The sequence below is a fragment of the Falco biarmicus genome, chromosome 9 (assembly GCF_023638135.1).
Source record: "Falco biarmicus isolate bFalBia1 chromosome 9, bFalBia1.pri, whole genome shotgun sequence".
Lineage (NCBI taxonomy): Eukaryota > Metazoa > Chordata > Aves > Falconiformes > Falconidae > Falco > Falco biarmicus.
The window spans coordinates 30657653-30677884 of NC_079296.1; the positions used below are offsets into that span (position 1 = coordinate 30657653).

Sequence of the window (20232 nt, forward strand, 5' to 3'; positions counted from 1 at the left end):
TAGTAACACCCTTTAGAGCTGCTGAACTTAATCTCTCACCTATCCTCTTGGTATATAACTGAAACATAGAATTGCAAAGCATACACATACCAGTCAAAAATCAAAGCAAAACATGGCAAATTGTAACAAACACAACGACATTAGGAAATAATACCAACCCTAGAAAATTCCAGATGTAAAGATTTATTTTAACATTGATGTAAGAATATTTCTTCCTAAGTTCACTACAGTGGTACAAACCAAAACCACTGGGGGTGTGTACGGGTGTGGGTGTGTAAGGAGTGCTGGCAGTGAGGGCAGGGAGCAGCTTCATCATTTTTGGAAAACATGAAGTTCTTCCACTTATGATGACATTTCTTGATTTCTCTGTACTACACTTGTAGGATAGCTATCACCTTTATTTCAACATAACACCACTAAAAGAGAATACAGAATTTTCAGAAAAAAATGGTTGTTTAAAAATGGTGCGTTATTGTGAAATAAAAAAGGCAAACTCTCAAGAAAGGGTATTTTTAGTGTCAAAACTTTCTTTCATGCACGTCTTCATTAATCTGACAGCAGATTTCAGCAGATTTGTAGATCTATGCGCTGGAAAGCATTCAGTTACTTACATGATTCATTTTCTACATTGCTCTAAGAACACAGAAAGTTGCATGCAGTTTGGAAAAGCCCGAAACGGTTTGAAAAAAGAAACTCTAGAATTTAATTTAATGTAAAGAATAAAAGGTATCTGGCTCATTTTTGTTTAATAGAGGTACTAAAATATTTGATTTGTACGATATACCCAGTCTTTCTGTGTCTTCCCCTTATCTTTCCTCCTTTTATTGTATCTGAAAAAAGCCAATTTACAATTTATTGGGAGATGAGAAATTGACAGCATCTATGGGCAAGCACAGTTGCGCGCTCTCTCTCTCCCTCCACCCCCACTCCCCCTTCAAGAGGAAAATATTAAGGTTTTTTGGTTTATTCTTCCATTTCAGTAAATGTGCAATGTCATCTTACCTTAACATTTCTAGTGGATTGGTCTCATGCACTTGGTTGCCACACCTGGGACAGTCATTGCTGTCTTCAAAGTGTTGAACAATACAAGTCTTACAAACTGACGGACAAAACAAAGAAAAAAACCAACTGAGACGAAGTTCTAAGTAATATTACTTGAGCATGATCTACTGATACCAGCTAACTACTTGATGCATCAATGATAAGACTATTATTTTAAAGCAAATAATTACAATGCATCTTATCCACTTCCTGTTCCTCAAAGACATAGCTAGTTCTGCTGTGCTAAGACACAGAGTTCAATGGCACAGGTCAGACAAACACTGCTTTAAAGTACATCGTATTTTTACTATATGGAATTCTCCCAGCACCATAAAATGCAAAACCCATACCACGCAGCACATGTAAAGAGCACAAATGCAAAACCCATACCATGCAGCACATGTAAAGAGCACGTTCTGAGAAAGAGCTGCCCAGCATGCACTACCCCAGGAGAGCCGATCATCATTTCAGATGATTTGAAAATGACTTATGCACATTATTTTCTTTCTAACACTGTCACTGGCAACTGAAAATACTGTTGTAAATACTTATTGTAAGAGAAAAGTTCACAGTGGCTATGTTTCCCTTTTGACACAGAGCCTTCAAAAGCAATGACAGAATTTACAGTAAACATTTAATACTTGAATCTTACAATGAAAAAATCAGGATCATGACCACAGCAAGTATAAACAAACCCAAGACAACAACTATGTGAATTTAAAATCCAATAAACTGAAATTAAATTAAACAAGGTGTCACACAATTGTTGCTTCCAAATGATTAATTGCACACTATAGATTTTACTGCCATTAATAAGAAAATGGAAGTCAAGCTGATGAGAATAAATATGCCTGCTATTATTACTGCATTACAATATTCTAGAAGGAGATAAACTCTATCCTCTGTTTATTATTACTTCACCTAAACTGAAATGAGAACTGCAAATTCATCAGTAAATGGACTGAAAAAAATAAATGGACTGCTGCAATTGCAATATGCTTTCTGCTGAAACACTGTAATTTCTTTCATCAATTACCTAAAGAACTAAGAGTACCTCTAAACAAGCTGGTAAATCCTAATTATATGACAATCTTTAGGGTATCTTGAAATTCATTTAACAAAAGTCACCTAACAAGCAAAGCCTCTGCATTTACCTTTGCCTCAGTATGCTCAAAAAGAGTTACTATAAATCAGGTGACACTGACAACGCACACACATTAAGCCTCCGTGTAGCTGTTTTTTCCAGCTGCTTTAAAACACTGACTTAAGGACATTAACTTCATAGCTTTGGTTGAAATTACAATGAACTTTCCTCTTTAAGTCTGATGGACAGACTTCAGAGCTCCCTGGCTCTTGGCGCTCTCCCCAAGCTGAATGGCTCTAGCAGTGCTGGATGCAGGACAGCTTTCCGATGATGTGGTAAAGTGAGCTGAGGAAGCCCACAAGTCCTGCCAAACGAGCTCAGTAGGTGGGGCGCAGCGCTGTCCCCTGCACACGGGGACTCCAAAACAGGCGAGAACGCTGATGCTATGCGAGCACCGTCCAGCCCTCAGGATACGAGTGAAGTTTTTCTTAACCACAGCTTGTGGGTTATTTAGTGCTGGCATACAGATGCAAGAACCTGTAATCACAGAACTCTTCTCGTACCACAGATCTTCTATCATTTGTTAAACTAGACTTAATTGATTTTTGCGCATGCATCCCCTAACACTTCCACTGGGTAAGACGTCTAGTACAGAGCAACAAATGTGATGTTTTATACCTACAGCGTTTCTTCGCTTTTCTATATACTTTTTATAATTAATACTCCTAAAACTAAACATTTTGCTACTGCACTTACAGAATACAAAGAATTTCATCACCCACACAGAAGCCCTCATGCCAGCTCAACAGAGCATTTAAGAACACACTTAAAGCACAAGTCTGACTTCTAAAACATAAGTAGTCAATATTTCTATAAACTTTCCTCATTAATATGACTGAGAAGCTCCTCTAGAACTGAAAACAACAGAAGTAATCCTTGAAATAGAAAAGATATGAAGGTTCTTGGCTCAAAGCTTTTCTTAAGACCTAGTGTCCACACACGTTCAGCCCGGGGCAAACATCACAAGGTGGAATTCTTCAGCTGATCAGCAGCTCCTCAGACATCCCAGCTCCTGAAACTACCTGAACTATCCTTCTGTCACCCACCTGAAATACAAAGCAGCACAGGGAGCAACTGACCGCATAGTTCACAGTGCATGTTTGGTCCCGAGGTCAGGAAGTGTCACAAATGGGTCTCAGTCACAGGTGAAGCAGCAGCAATACTTTCCACAAGTTAAGACTCTTTGAACAGGCACTGCCGTAGGACATAATGCTTTGTAAAAACATATACTAAAGAACAAATAGAAACCCTGCAACTGTCCAGACCTGAATTGTTAGCAGACACCAGCACAGATAGAATTTCATTAGCTGGCTGAAAAACTTCATGTAATATTCTCCAAAAATGTTCTTATCTTCAAACTCCAATTACTGTACTTTTACTTTTTTTGATACTACCAGTAGTCCTGAAGGCTGTCCCCCCCAAAAATGGCTCCAGCTAAATCATGAGCATACCACGTCATCTTAGGTTGGAAAAGACCTTTGAGATTTAAGTCCAACTATTAAACCAGGACTGTCAAGTCCATCACTAAACCACGTCCCTAAGCACAGCATCTATGTGTTTTTTGTGTTTTTTAAATGCCTCCAGGGATGGTGATTCCACCACCTCCCTGGAAGCCTGTTCCAATGCTTGAACTGAAAAAAGCCAATGGGCAACAACACTTAATTAATACGAAATTCTGATAGTGTTCATGAGAAAGCTAGGATGAAGTGAGCTTTTCTTTCTGAAATTGGCCATCCTGGTAGCATGTCTTTCTCAGAATGGGCAGGGTTGGAATGGACCCCTGGAGATCACCCCCTGCTAAAGCACATTCTCCTAAAGCAGGTTGCACAGAGTTGTGCCCAGGTGGGTTTTGAATGTCTCCAGAGAAGGAGACTCCACAACCTTTCTGGGCAACCTGTGCCAGGGCTCTGTCACCCCCAAAGTAAAGAAGTTTTTCCTCATACTCAGGTGGAACTTCCCGTGTTGCAGTTTGTGCCCACTGCCCCTTGTCCTGTCGCTGGGCACCACTGAAAAGAGCCTGGCCCTGCCCTTTTGACACTCACCCTCAAGATATTTGTAGACACGGGTAAGATCCCCTCTCAGTCTTCTCCAGGCTAAAGAGACCCAGCTCTCCCAGCCTTTCCTCATAAGGGAGATGGTCCAGTCCCCTCATCATCTTTGTGGCCCTCTTCTGAACCCTGTCCAGTAGTTCCCTGTCTCTCTTGGACTGGGGAGCCCAGAACTGGATACACTACGTAAATTCTAGCACTCAAGAATAATGAAATGGTATGTGACATTCCTACTAGGAGTAGGATCATCAACCAGTATTTTCAGATATGATAGGTACAATCATCCTCTGTTATTCTCAATATAAAACAGTGAACATGTTTCTGTCATGGGTTAACTAAGTGAAGCTACTAAAAAGAAAATTAGTTCTATCCCAGCTGAAACCAGGACGTTTTGAAACCTTATCACTTTGAAGTTTCAGAGAACAGGATGAAGTCTAAGTATTGAGGGAATAAGGGAATCTTTAAATCCCATTAAATTACAGATATATTTAATTCACCACCTTGGGGCAGAGGGTGGGAAGACCAAACCAAAACCCGTTAACACTTCCAGTACAGATTAATAAAAATCACAGGGTTTCACTTTTCGCAGTGTAGGTCACAGTGTGGCAGCAAACAGGCAAAAGTAAAGAGCTTAACCGACATGTACACAGTTTGCAGAATTTTGAGGTATGTGCTACAACCACCAGTGAAACGAGGTCCTGAATTTCATGGTTGTACTATGACACTTCAGGTGAGCCACAATAAAAGTTAAACTCACATAAGATGACTTCCTACAGCTGATAAAAGCACTTGTGTGACACAAGCTAACTGGATGGCAACCATAACATACTACATAATGCTATGTTTTCCAATACAGAGATACCTGGTTCACACATTCTTTCAGATCTTTGGAATCAGCTGAAAAATACAGACACAAGTGTCAGGACTATGCTGAATGTGATCTTCATGTCATGCAAACATAAAAAGTACATATCTTACGCATATCTACACACATTGTTCAATGAGAAGACTCTTCCTAGGTTATTTTTAAAATGCTGATTAACAAGGTACCTAAATAAAATTTCATAATGCATTTTGTAAAACAAAGTATTCAACAAGTGAAAGTTTAATGAGTTAATTGTGGGACAAGTTCTTTGTCAACTCATCCTTCAAATTCTTCTATGGATCTCCTCTCTCAAAGTTAATCACTCTTTGATCCAGTGAGCAAAGGAGGGGCAGAGAATACGCACAGCTAGCGGAACATCAAACTCATCTCTGTGATGGCACAGAGATGTAACAAGCCATTTGGTATGTTTAATGAAGTCTTTAATTAGCTACCTTAAACCTGCCTTAAAAGCACTTACTTTTAGGGAAAGTGCATAAAAACAGGACAGAAAACTTTAATATAGTTAACTACCCTTCTCAGAAACTATACATGTGAGACTATTTCACTGTTAATTACAATTACCAAACACAGTCAGACTGGATACCCTTCTGTTAAAAGAGACAGATAATTCCAGTATGTGGTGATCAAGACACAGTTTCTGGGTTGAAATCTTTCTGAAAAATAAAAAAATAAAGATGGATCTGCTAAACTAAGACCTGCTACATGCCACTGACTGAAGCTTCTGCAGGAGCAGCAGTATGAAAGCAGCTCAACTTGCTTGCCTGAAGGTGGAAATTTTTGCTGCAGTAAAGTTCTTTGGGGATCTCCTGGTGAGAGAATAAGTTTTTAGCAAAATCTGAAAAACACTCTGGTTGCAAGAATATTGGTTTGATATTGAAAATTACATCTCTTGTCATTTCCCTGCATGGAAGGACATTTCTGAAAGTTCCTAGTCTGCATTGGTTGACAATTTCTTAAGGCAAATACTACAGAGACCAACTCGGAGTAATACACCACTTGATCTGCTGTTTATAAACAGGGGAAAACTGGTGATGAATACACCTGTAGATGGCAGCTTGCCTTGCAGTGACCACAGGATGACTGAGCTCAGGATCTTGAGGAAGGATACAAGTTAAACAGCAGTTAAGATTCTGAACTTCAGGAGATGAGACTCCAGCTTGTTTAAGCAACTGCTAGTCAGGTTTCCTAAGGAGGCTATCATTAGAAAAAGTTACATAGGAGAGCTGGCCATTTTCTTTCTTTTTTTTTTCCCTTTTTTTTTTTTTAATAAGAAAATTTATTCAGACCTCAATTTATTTAGACCTAACTAGCCCACTGCACAGAGAATTTTTTTCAGAAGAACTGCTTAGCGCACCATCTTCCTAATTAATATGCAAAACCAGAGCATATTAGAAGTGGTAAAAAGGATGGGAAACCAAAGGATATAAAATCACTGCTCTGGCACTTAGGGACAGAATTAGGAAGGCCAAAGCCCAGCCACTGCTAAAACTGATGAGGGACATAAAGGCATTCTGCAAGTAGACTAGTAGCTGAAAGAGGGACAAAATGAGGGTCTGTCAATGAATGAGAGACACAACTTAAGAATAGATTATATAGACAGGTCTGAAGTCCTCAATATCTTTCTTGCCTTGGTATTCACAGGCAGAGCCCGATCCCAGATTTCCATGCATACCAGCACGATTTGGGAAAGACAGGGACGACCAGCAGTCCGGAAGCCCCAGGTTAGGGCCTTCTGAGAAAAGCTGGATGTATTCACATGTGTAGGCCAGGTAACACTCACTAAGCTGAAAGCTTATCACCATAATAATGGTGATTATAGGAGGTGCTCGAAGACTGGAAAAGGGTAGTGTGTTATGCCCACCTTTAATAAAGATGGCCCAGGTAACTACAGCTGAACAGTCCCACCTAGCTCCCTGGAAAGATGGCAGATCATGTCACAACCTTTGGAACCAATTTCCAACGACATGAGGGACAAAAATGCCATCAGGAATAGGCAACACTGATTGACCAAAGGCAAATCATGGTTGAGGCTTGTAGGTGATCTAGTAACAGCCTATACCATTTGAATAGCAGTTACAGGAGTGACAGAGCCCAGCTCTTCCTGGTAGTGTCAAATAGTATCAACAAGGAGCAATGGTCACAAGTTGTTGTTTGGTAGGACATACAGAAAAACTTCTTCATGAGGTAAATAGCATAGCAGCAGACATGGTTACTGAGAGAGGCTGTGGAGACTCCATGCTTAGGAATTTGTAACTCATCTGCACAGAGCCATGCTTTGACCTGGTATAGTGTTGGCAACTAACCTGACTCATGCATGAAGTTGGCCTCGACAACCTCTGGATGCCTCTTCCAACCAACATTTCTATGATTGTGTAAACAGTCTGATATTTCTTTAGACATTAAAGAATGTTCCTTAGGATAGTTTATTTCCCAAGCTTTGTAAGTACACACTGTACTAAACAGCAGAGTGACTCAGGAGACAGATGATGGGACGTACCTTTTACCTCACATCTAGCCTGCTTCAACCAGTAGTTCTTAAACATCCTTGACAACTGTGTAATGCACTAGAAAAAAAGGTCTGTCTTTATCAGACAAAACTATTCTGTTGCAAATAGCAAAAGATAAATGAAGTACTGAATTTGCAGAATAATTATTTTGCAGTAATATAAGCATTTCCTTCCCAACAGAGATAGGAAACTTTGTACTGCTGATGCCCAAGTTGCACTTACTCTTCTCAGTAAATGGTGGAGTTGTCTAACATTTCCAAAATCCCATCAGAAACATCTCTTTTTAATAAGGCACACATTTCTCAGAGCAGAACTTTACTACTTAACATTTTTCAGCAACACAGAAGATGTGAATTAACCACTAACTGATTTGGTTACTACTGATGACAGTAGTTCCTCTATGATCACTAGAGAACATCTATGTCAACACACATTTTTTGCCTTGTCCAGAGTAATACACTGCACTCCCAGAACCTAATGAATTAATGCGGCTTCTTAAACCACCAATATCTACAATTTTTGATCATTTGTGCAACACTATTTTGAATTATGGCAATTAGTAGTAAAAGACAAATACCAAAGGACAGTCAAAATCTTATTTTGTGGTAACTATTTGGATATGACTGAAGAACCATGCCTGTACTTCAGGGGGAAAATAAGAAGTTTAAATATTTTCTAAAAGCCAAAGTGTAAAATAATTTATCAGGGTATCTTCCTGAATTCTGCTGCATACAGATCACTTTTTCCTCTACAGACAAAAGACTTCCATGTCACCACTTGAAGTTTTTCATTTTCCTTCCCATCATTGTAACCGTTGCATTTTAGCAACTAAACTTTGCTTTAAAGAAACACCACCTTCTTTCCTGCAGTTCTGCTTAATGACCCAGATACATGGCAGCTTTTCTTGGAGGAGACCTGTGCAACTATATGGCAGCTCAGTTGAATTCATGTGCCCTAATCTGGGGACTAGGCAGTAACAGAGCTGTCTCAGTGAAGAGCTCACAATCTACAAGGGAACAAAAGAAACAGATGCTGCTGAGAAAAAAATCGCTCCTTCTGCCATTATTTTTTTGTAATGGGAGTGAAAGTAAATAAACAAATAAACTATCTAAACAGAAAGATACCGTAATAATAATAAAAAAATTCCTAAGTCTGAGCTGATTTATGATGCCACCTTTTTGCCCTCACCCCAACCTTTTAAAAGCTACTACTGTCATTAAACTTCCACCATAAAAGAGTTAACCAATGCTGGATTTTTTCCATTTTCTTTAAAGGGAAGGATAATTTAATAACAGCTAACATCTCTCTCCCTCCTGTTTTATTTCAAGTTCTTATAAGGACACTGCTTAACTTCGTGCCTCCTGAACTTAACTTCCCTTACCAACTTAGCCAAAACAGCAAAGTAATACCACAAAACACATTATAACCCTTAGATGATATTAGACTTGGAAAAAGTCAGGTCAACATTATTTCTTCTCAAAACCTAAATTATTATAATGGCAAACCATATTATCTTTGTACTATGAATACCATAGAGGAATGACATGTTTTAACTCTCTATGAGCTTGATACACCAGGGATGTAACATCATAATGTAACAATTAACAGTGAAGACAATAACAACCGCATGAACAACGCTACACAGAAATGACAGGAAATGCTAAGACAAGGCTTTTAACTGATATTTATTAAAGGTTTAAAAATGGGGAATCTAGTGGAAAACACAGAGTTCCCCTTGCTATTAGAATAATTCACAATTTATTTGGAAAGATAGCAAATCTCAAAAAAGTTCAAGCAAACTATCTTCTACTTGGGAATAACTGTAAAAAACAAACAAAAAAAATTTTAAAAAATCAAGTAGTTAGGCAACTTAGCTTGTGGAAGTGAACTGACTGAGTTGGACAGGATCACTCATACATTTAATATAATTCATACACACCAATGCGTTTGAAGTATTAGGAGCATAAGACAACCTGAATAATTTTTCTCAAGTCACTTTCATTCAAAGAGATCAACTCCCTAAATAAATGTTTTGCTTTCAAGTCCTTCTATGCATCGTGCCGTGGGACACATTACAGAGAGCCGTGAGCCAGTACTGACCAAACTGGTGTATGCATCACGCACACCACCAACAGATACATCGGCCTAAGTTTCAAAGGCATAGTTATGTTATCAAAATACCGCACTCAACCTAACGATCTTACTTGTGATCAGCCAGACCAGTGATACATGTTCGGTGCTAGAGCCAGCACAATCACCACTAGCTTGGGGGAAAGTAAAGGGGTATCTTTACCCTGCAAAGTGTTAAGCACAGTTGATGTGCCCCCAAGACAAGTCAGATGGCAGACCAGTGTCAAGGAAACCCCACCAGGAACTACGTATCATTTCACGCCACAATTCAGCAGTAAACAAAAACTGGGACAGAAGTCATGTCAAACATGTTAACGCTTCAAGGAAGTGGAAATACTTTGCAAAGTACTACTTACAGGTATGGAGGCACTCTGTCACTGTGGTTGGCTTGATGAGATAGCCTTTGCAGATATAGCAGGTAATATGAGGATTGAAATCTTTCACCAAGTGCCTCCTCTGAGTAGCCATTCGTGGGGTAGGAAACGCTGGCAGAGTGCTCGGGGCCAGAGGAGCGAGTCTGAGTGGCGTCGGTGCCCGCGGTTCACGGGAGCTGTGGCGCTGCTCTGTGCAGCTGGACTTCTCCAGGCATTTGCTCCCAACTCCGGAGGTCTCACAGGGACATGGCTCATAACTCCTGCTCCCGGGCCAGGCGAGTCATTCTCCTACCTGCAACACACGCGGGAAGAGAGGAGCATAAACCCGGCCGCACGGCGACATGCCCCGGCGGACCAGCGTCGCCATCAACTTGGCAGGGGCACGCGGGTGACATTCCCGTAGGAGCGGCTGCGCGCCCCGTGGCCGGGGTCCGAAGCAGCGCGGCCGCCCGACGGCTCGGGCCGCTGGAGCAGCTGCGGGGCGCCGCGGGGCGGCGGTGACAGGTGCGGGGCGGCGGTGACAGGTGCGGGCCGCTGCCCAGCCCCGGCGGGCTCCGCGGCCGCCCCGCCGCCCGCCCCGGCCCGCAGGCCTCGGAGGCCCCCGCGGGGAGGAGCGCTCCCCGCCGTCCCGGGAGCCCGCCGGCAAGCGAGGGCGGCGGGCGGGGCGGCGCGGCGCTGCCCGGGCGCTCCCCGCCGCCCGCCCGACTCGCGGCCGCCCCCGCCTCCCCGCACCTGCGGCGCCTCCCGCCCCCGCCTCGGCCCCCGCCGTACCTGGCGCAGCCCGGCGGGCGCCCACCGAAAGAGAAAGGGGAACGGCGTGCGCCTGCCCCCGCTCCAGCCCTCCCTCCTGCGCTCCCCGCCAGGCTGCCGCGGCCGGTCCCAGAGCGGGCGGGCGGGACGGGCGCGCAGGCGCTGCTCCCCGGCCGAGCCCTGCTGCGCCACGGCCCGCAGCGCCGCTCCGGGGCGGGAGCGGCTGGGAGCCCCTGCGCGGCCCCGGGCAGCGGGGCGGGGGGCAGCGCGGCGGGGGTGCTGCCGGCCGCAGGTGAGCGCAGCAGTGGCCGCCGCGCAGCCCGCGCCCCCGGCCCGGCGCTCGCCCCGCTTCGGCCCTTAGGCCGTTCCTTGAGGGCAGCTTCATCTCCTGCCCGCGGAGGGGTGACACTTCCACCCGCCCTCCCACCCCACGAGAGGACACGCTAAGCCAAGGGGCCACGTCAGGCCCAGAGCCCGCAAGCAGCTACACGCGTTCCGCACGGGCTGCCCTGGGCCGGCACCGGTGGGCCAGCGAACCGTTAAGCCCCGGTGAAAGCTGCCCCCGTGGTGCAACGCACCTGCTGTTTGCTCCCGCTATCCACAGAAATGCACCGTATGACCAGGAAATTATCCATCAAACTAAAGTTGCCTTAATGGTATTTTTCAATTGCACTACTTTAGAAAATTTTCTTTTGCGCTCCTTTTAACTATGATAACAGAAACACAGGGCGGCATTTAGTATCTGCTGCAATACTGCCACTGCTAGGTCTTTGCTTTTCCATTCTGCGTTTGGAACAGACCCTCATTTTGCACTAGCCCTCCTCCTGTGCAGTCTCCCCTCTCATCCCAGGGTACATACTGCAACGGCAGAAGGCTCTAATAACTTAGGCCTGCTCCTACCGTCCACTCCTACTTCTGGAATATTTCCCCTCCAGTAGATCTCAATTTACATCAATTCATTTCCCAGGCTGAGTCAGGTGCATTAAAAACTGTTACAGTTAAAGTTACAGTGCAGTGGTGAATGCATGATAAACCTGGCATGCAGTAATTCAACAGAACTACATAGTTTTTCCTGATAAAATATCCATCTTGTATGAGATTCTTTCTCCACAACACAAACAAAAGTCTGTGAAGCTAAAAATCCTTCCAAGCAGCACATGGTATAGTTTAACAAAACATTGTATTTCGATGGTTTTGACCTTCTATTGTTAACCATTGTTTGCATTATTATACCATAAAGCGCACGCTGCCAAGTCAAAGGTGAGAGAACACCAAACTCTAATATATAAAGTAGACAGCATAGACTATATATGCCTCATGGGAATATTTGCATTAGCAGTCACATTCTGTTGGTTTAGCAGAAGTTGACATTTTTCAGAATGAGCATGAGCGTGGCTCTGCCTGAATGTAGACTAAGCATGACACAGCATTATTAAACTTATATACATGCATTTAAAACAAGCGACTGCTGATGCTTTCCTGGTTGTTTCAAAATGACTGGGCCTGGTAAGACCTGTAAACTGGATTTCAAGTGAAATTTCAAAGCATAATTTACGCAGTGTCCCTACTGGGGGGGTGTGATGAATTCTAAACAAATTTATCAGCTAGGCTCATGTTTACATAATAAAGGATGCACACTGTTCTATTCAAGCACATTAAAAACACAAGTTACATAATTTATTATGCTGTGTAGCCCATACGGTAATAACTGAACAGCAGTTGTGACACTTGCAAACACACACAACTAGTATATCCCCACAAGCCATACTGAAGTCCCTCTTTTGAGGAATACCAGTCCCATGCCAGGTAAGTGGCAGTGTACCATGACAAATTTTTGCCTCATCTCTGCAGCATAGGAGCTTGGCCCTGCTAGTATGAGATGCTGAGTGCCCTTAATTCTCACTGAACGCAAAGCTGAGGCATTCAGCACCTTTCAAGACCACAACATACAGAACAAATAAGCAGCACTATAGAAGCACCTCTCATTCCATCCTCAGAGGAAACGAGTATAACAAAGATCCTTAAATACTTACTCCTACTTTAAATCATGAGGAAGCAAATTGTTAATAAATGCTTATGAATTAATTACAATTCCAAAAGTAGTTAACTCCTAGCATTGCATGCAACAGGTTCATTTAAAAATATAGGGCCTTTAAGTAATGTGAGCGTTTTGATTTACTTATAGCAGTTAAATAACAGGATTTGAATCAAAGAAGGTGGTCATTTTCGTATTATGAGACAAAATGAATTAACAAAATAAACTGAGCTAGTCAGAGTAAATATATATCATGTATTAGTGACAGCAAACGTTGTGTGACAGAGAGGGTGATTATAGCCCTCAAGTCTGTGATGAAAATACAGCTGCTATCATTTTTCCATGTTTCTTAAACTTCTGACTTTCCTATTAACCGACTCGTACTTGGCAGTTCTCAGAGTTGTCCTCTAACACAGTTCTTTCTTTTAAAACTAAATCCTTTTTTACATAAATGAGCTTGTCTAACACATAGAAAAGAAAGACTGCTTTCTAAGCATTACAAAAGTAGATGAGTACTTTGTTGAAATGGCCAAAGAACTACTGGATCATCTACTGTGAGAGTAATTCTTTACATTTAATATGAATAAAATGTATCTTTTTAAAGGAACAGCCAGGATACGTAAGAACTTGTGAACTCTAAGCATTTAATTAATTTTACTTGACGCAGCTCCAACATTTTTGAAAAATACGAATGTTTGATGTCAGTTCTCAAGTAAATTCCAGAGAGAAAATAAACATTTGTCAATACAGCCAAGTTGTCAGTAGCATTTAAAATGAGCGAATAATTCTAATCCAGCAAGTAGATCCACATGAGTACAACCTTACAGCCCCTATAGAGCCACACCGGAGTCGGTTTTCTAGGCAAGTCTCCAATTACCCTGCAGTTATCCTTAGAGTTACTTTTATTTTGTAGATGGAAGAATTACTGGGGCACACCTGGACTAGGAAAATACTGGGGGGGAAAATCCCTCTTTTCTTAATAGGCATTGTGGAGCAATCTGAATGGTATTTAAAGGGAAGCCACAGTATTCACCTTCTCTGAGCACTGAGTCTCTAGGGATCTAATGGAAATGCCATTTAATGACTTCCAAAATCTTGAAAACTTTGCAGAATTGCTTAGATTGGAAGAGACCTGCTGCAATCATCTAATCCAACACCTGTGCTCAAGCAGGGTCAGCTAACACAGGTTGTCCAGGACTGTGTCCAGTTGGGTTTTGAATATCTCCACAGACGGGGACTTCATCACTTCTCTGGGCAATGTGTTTCAGTTTTACCCACCCTCATAGTAAAGAAATGTCTCCTTGTGATTAGATGGGATTTCCTATGTTTCAGTTTGTGCCCATTATCCCTTGTCCTGTCAGTGGGCACTACTGAGAACAGTTTGACTTCCTCATCTTCATTCCCTCCCATCAAGTATTTGTACATGCTGGTAAGATCCCTCCAACGCCTGCTTTTCTGCCAGCTGAGCAGTTCCTGCACTCTCAGCATCTCCTTATACAAGCAATGCTCCAGTCCCTTAATCATCTTTGTGGCCCTGTCCTGGACTCACTTCATTTATTTTTTGCACTGAGATGCCCAGAACTGGACACAGCACTCCAGATGTCGCCTCATCAGTGCTGAACAGAGGTAAGGTCACTTCTGTCAAAGTGCTGGCAAATCATTTGAAATTACTGCATATTTACTCAGGTATGAAAAATAGACCAGACAGAACCACTTTTGGATCTTTTATTTCCAGTGTTAAATTTCCACTCAAAATAGGTCTAATGTTAAAATGAAATCAGATTGCTCAGGGCTTTATCTAAATAAAGTTTGAATATATCCAATGATGGCAATTCTACAGCCTCTCTGGGCAACCTGTCTCAACCCTTGGCAATCCTCATCATGGATTTTTTCCCTTAGGTCCAGTTGGAATTGCCCTTGCTACATCTTGGGTACTTTCCCATTTATATGAATAATTTACTAGCAGTAAGTAAACTTAACTCTTACTGTCATTATTACTGTCTTTGCCATTATCTTGGGATCATGCATCATATTTCTTTGCTTTTTAGGCAAAGAGCAGTAACATTGTTTATTGTATAAACAATATGACTATGCTCAGTGTGAAGACTGTCCTGGACTTGATAGGAAACAATAGGAATTAAGTTACTCTTATCCCCATCTCTTATTTGTGAAAATGACAAGCAATGAGGTTTTGCATTTCTACAGTGAGGGTTTTTCTTCATCCCTACTGAGCTCTGTATAAGATGCTGTATATTAAGCACTCTGGGATATAAATATAGCATTTCTTTATGCTTACTCTTCTTTTGTAGTCTAAAGTAAAGTAGCAAAGCAGGTTGCAAAATGCTAACATCTGTATTATGCTATTGACAAGTAAGTAAACAGGACAAATGCGTTCAAGATACATTTAAAGAGTAAGGTAAAATGGTGTCACAAAGTGTTCCAACTTTGTTGAACTAATTTGAAGCCAATTTTAAAAAGAATTTTTTAAAGGAAGTTCCTACAGGTTTTATAATAATTGACTGCTAGTAAAGGAGAGCGAATCAAATTAGCGCCTCTACTAAGGGAAAGATGAGCAGATCTGTATTGTTAAACATTTCCTTGGCACACTGTAACACTGTCTCATTCCAGCTAGAGAAACAGAAAACATGTAAGGAGCAGGGCCATAGCAGTGGGAGAGGGAGATTGTCACTGCAAGGAAAAAAAATCACAACTGTGAAATAAAATTGACTAGAAATTGACACAAGGATGAAGGAGACAACTGAACTTCAGCCCCTTGTATGCAGAGATTGAAGTGAAAAAATAGCTGGTTTAGAACATATTATTAGCTGACCATTGAACACACTGAGGGAAAATCTTGTGACCAGCTTGACATACCTCCCTGTGAATAACAGATTTAAGAACTGTGGTTACAGTCTTCAGGGATATTGCAAATTTAAAAATACCAATCTATCACAGCAGAAATAAAATTATTCAGCTGAAAGAAGCTGTAGATTTAAGAATTATGTGTGATGGACATATTTTTTAAAAGTATTTTCCTTGTGTTGCCTCTATTATTTTGTCACTGTTTTGTATTTCAGTTTTGAACAATAGTTTTAATAGGCATGATTGCATGCATCAGACACAAACATATCAAGAAACTTCCCAGAGGAAGTGGGACAAACTTCTAAAATATTAGTGACCAAATTCTCTATTCAGTTACTTTAGTGTCCAACAGTGAACTGTGATCAGCTGTTGCTTTCTGTTTGGTGGGTTTTGTTAAGCACAGTAAAGGTACAGTATAAGCTGCCATGTCGCCAAGATGATTCTTCACGTATGAATAACCTAATTGACATTACTCTGGCTTCAAAGGCAAAAATTCATCATTATGGCATAAAGCCTTGCATTGTGCCACAATTTTTTTTCTTCTTCATACATAATTGATTTTTGGTGCCATGGTGAAGTGGGATTTGCCTTTGAATCACCAGAGATTGTTCACAGGGAGTGATGCAACAGCAGGAAGCATACAAGATGTGCAATCAAGAGGCTTCTGTGCCCCCATTTGCCTGTGTGCTTGGCCTCAAAACAATGTTCTGTGGTGGAGTTAGGACCTGTGGGCAACTAAAATACCTCAGACTCTCCTGCTTTTGTCTTATGGAACACTGTAGTTTCCACGCACTTTGGTCTCCTGTACTACATTGCCTTTAGTTTTTTATAGGGTATTGAAAAAAATGTTTCGAGGTTCGTGGTATGTTCTGTAGGCTGAAATGGAGTAGCCGTTATTTCACAGTTGCCTCCAATTGTGGGGAACCACAGAGAATGACCGCAGTAGTTTTTTACAGTCCTCTGCTTTATATAAATTTACAGCAATTCTGTATAAGTACTTAAGAGCAAGGAATGGTCACAGATTTTGGTAACAGCTTAAAAAAGCCACAAATTTGAAACAACCCACCTTGGTTCTAAATCAGCTGCTCTCCACGCACCACAAAGATCTTGCATCTTCAGAATCACATTTTTGATCTCTGGCCAGTTATTTCATGTCCACTGCATAGTTTGTTAGTCTTTCTATGAACTCATGGAAATCACTCCTGTGTTGCCATTTCTATTATTGTGTAATCTCTAATACTTCTTAACTACTTTACCTCTATTGCTATCTGATTACGTGCTTCGGCCTGTTCAGTATCCTTTTACGCTGCTCTCTAGAATAATATCACCTGCTTATTCTGTGGCTTCTACAGAAAAACTTTACTCAGGAATTAATGCTATTTCAAGTCTTCCTGCTACTACACAATGGAAAAAGAGAAATCAATCAGTGACAATCAAAGCCACATTGTCAGAAAAAATCCAGTGGTGTAACATGCAGAGGCCAGCCTGAATACAGCTGTTGTCTGCATGGGCAAGACTATGTCTCCTCCACAGATTTCCAGGATCTGCTGGTCATGGGCCAAACACTCTTCCAGCTCTATGTATGTATCCTTCTAGGGGAAAAGTACCTCTATACCAGTACAATCATAGGTTTCAAGTTTTCTAATCGGATCTCAGTGAAGTCTTTGCTTTTCCAGAAGACATTCTAATGACTATTTGCTATAATTCAATTACTTATTTTCTTTTAATCCTTGTTTCTGTCAGCATTATATTGTTTCTCCCATGCTATACTGCATTTTCTTTATATATATATAAAATATATTTTTCCACTCTTCTCCTGTAAATATCAAAGCCACTTTCATCAATGTATATAGCTCAACTACATAATAATGTGAAGTGTTCAAATAATTTTATAAGAGTGTAATTTTTCAGTCTCTGGGAAATGGAAAACAAACTGTAACAACCTTCCAATGACTCCTGCTAAAATTGTTACTAACAGATTTTGTTTCTTACAGTTGAAAACTAGCCGGAATGCAAATCAAATTGTATCACACATGTCAAACAGCTTCACAATTATGCAATCAACTTGCACTGCAAATTAAAAACAAGACTTGCTACTAGATCTTAAGTCAAAACAAATTTAAAACTCCAGTAAGCTCAGCAAAAGCAATCCTCAAGAAATCTACTCATGCCTGTTATGATGGCAGAACCAGCAAACAAAGAGGCTTGAAAGGAAATAGGAAAGTAGCAACCAAATTGCCTCATCTTTTACAAGACAAATTAATGACATTCACAATGTCTCAGGGAGTTAACTACCCTACTTCAATCGATTTTCAACAGGAGTTCTGTTTCCAGCTCTCACAAGAATAAAACCTTTAACTTAATAACACAATGTTGGATGGACTCCATTTCATTTGAACTGCATGGGAAGACTCTCATTCATGGGAACCATCACTTTGTCTGCGAATTAAAACAGGAGGCTTCATTGGAGGAAATAAAAAATAGATAGTTGTGAATTTCATTTTTAACTTGTAAAATAAATAATGGTTTTTCTGGATAAATTAAGAGAAAATAGGGGGCAGACCAATATACTCTAACCTTAGCTTCACATCCTCATATGATCTTTTTTGATAGCAATTTAGTGTATATATATAAAAAAAAAGTCAAATTGTGTGCAGCAGTGTGTTCCACATGATCCAATCCATCCAATCATATGACTCTAGTCACTGCTGAATTTGGCCTACTGAGTTAGATAAAAGGCATTGTCTCCATCTTATTCTAAGAATAAGCAAAACCAGAAATTATTTATGCATTCTGGATGGTCATAACAGTTCACATTAACAAAGAGAGTCACCCCAAATAACACTTTACTGAAAGCATGATCTTGAAATGCTAGTAATTTTTATCCAACATACTAATGGAAAAAGTTTAAGTAAAACTGATACATTTAATTGATTCTTCATGTAAATAACATGCCAGTTTTGGGAGAGACAAGCTCAGGATTCTAGCCAGAAGCTATTCTTAAGTGAACAATCACTCCTCAGCCCGTAACTTGGCATCATATGCCAGTTCTGCAGTCACATTAGCTTGTGAAGTTGACTGCTGGTTTCCCAACTTTAGTCCCATGACTGCAGTAGATCAGCAACGTTTTCATTAAGTGGTGCCTGTGTCTAACATTATCATCACTGAGTATTTGAAAAGGAAAGATGTATAAAACACTTCTCAATATGCAAAAAAAAATACTGAATTTTTTTTGCAATTCCAAAATCACGGCCTTCAGACTCTGCCTGCATGTAAACAGCATGTTCTGGGTTGATATGCATTTAATTAGACTGAGCACAAAATCAACAAAAAGCTGTGAGACTACGTTTACCATCCCTGCATATTGAGCTTCCTTGTCGTAATGCCTGGAAGTCTGGGTTCAGCACAGTACTTACAAGATCACGTGCATTTTAGCTGAGTAGGCTATGGCGGTTTGGACTGTCTTTCTCGGCTCTGGACAGAGCAGGGCTGAGTCCCTCCCACAATCCTGCTTTTAAAAAGCTGTACTGTCTGCAGAAGTTCGTTCTCACATTACTAACTTGTCCAGTCTCATCAGCTAGACAAGATCATGAACTCGTTTGCTAGAAAATTCTGCATGAAGAAAATGACAGCAATAACTGTAGGGAGTACTTTAGGAGATTACATGGTTTTGAGTCTAAGAAATCAGTTCCTAAGCACAGGCAAAGCCCTTCTAGATATGATTTTGTCTGGATAAAACAAAATAATGTCTGTTTTGGTCCTTAAATATCTAATGGCACTTACTGAAAAGGTCTGATAAATGCTCAGACTGGATTGTTTTATTACAATTCTTGCTTTATGTTTAGAAAAACAGATCTTTATTTCCTCTTTAAAAAGCTGTCATTTAGCAAGAATCACATTTTTGCTAAATCCACTACATTCTCCTGCAGGGGTATCTATACTTAAATGGAATTGAACTGTGTTTATATTTAATATTTAGGCCCTGATTCTACAAACACTACCATTCGTGCCTCACTGTGCATGCCCATAGTCCATGCAAATCTACAGTCCAGCTCACTAAAGCAGGTAGCTGACTATTCACTTGCATCACGCTTAGGAAGTCCATGCAGCAGTGTACACATGTATGTAAGTCACCTCCTTATATTTTATAAAGGTCTATAAAATAAGCAGAGAGCATGCACCATTCTTTAGTATTTATTCATACCTCACTGCTATTTCTAATTTGTATTGCAAGAGTTCCAAATCCTATAGTCATTGTCAAACACTAAGAGACGAGATTTATCTCATATACAGTACCTCAGCTTGAGGTTGCCTGCTGCCTCTTATTTTCTTTTTAACAGTGTCAACACATTAAAAAAAAACCAACAAAAAACAACCAAACACCAAAACAAAAGCCCCCCATCAAACAACCAAAACCTGTCCAAACCTTTTCACTTTCAAAATTTTTCACGATTG

At 40.9% G+C, this 20232-nt stretch overlaps 1 protein-coding gene across 5 annotated transcripts in view; it reads right to left on the reverse strand.

Annotated features, from left to right (window-relative positions):
• The window catches only part of PCGF5 (polycomb group ring finger 5), a 100491-nt gene that overhangs the window by 25324 nt on the left and 54935 nt on the right, over positions 1-20232 (reverse strand). For 4 of the 5 annotated variants that reach the window (XM_056351320.1, XM_056351319.1, XM_056351322.1 and 1 more), the window contains exons 3-4: positions 10113-10422; positions 1003-1099 (exon numbers count right to left, since the gene is read on the reverse strand). In XM_056351320.1, coding sequence (XP_056207295.1) covers positions 1003-1099; positions 10113-10224 — 209 coding nt within the window. In that variant the 5' untranslated portion in view covers positions 10225-10422. Of the gene's footprint in view, positions 1-1002; positions 1100-10112; positions 10423-10901; positions 11035-20232 lie in introns of those variants that run through there. The other variant, XM_056351321.1, reaches the window with a different exon arrangement.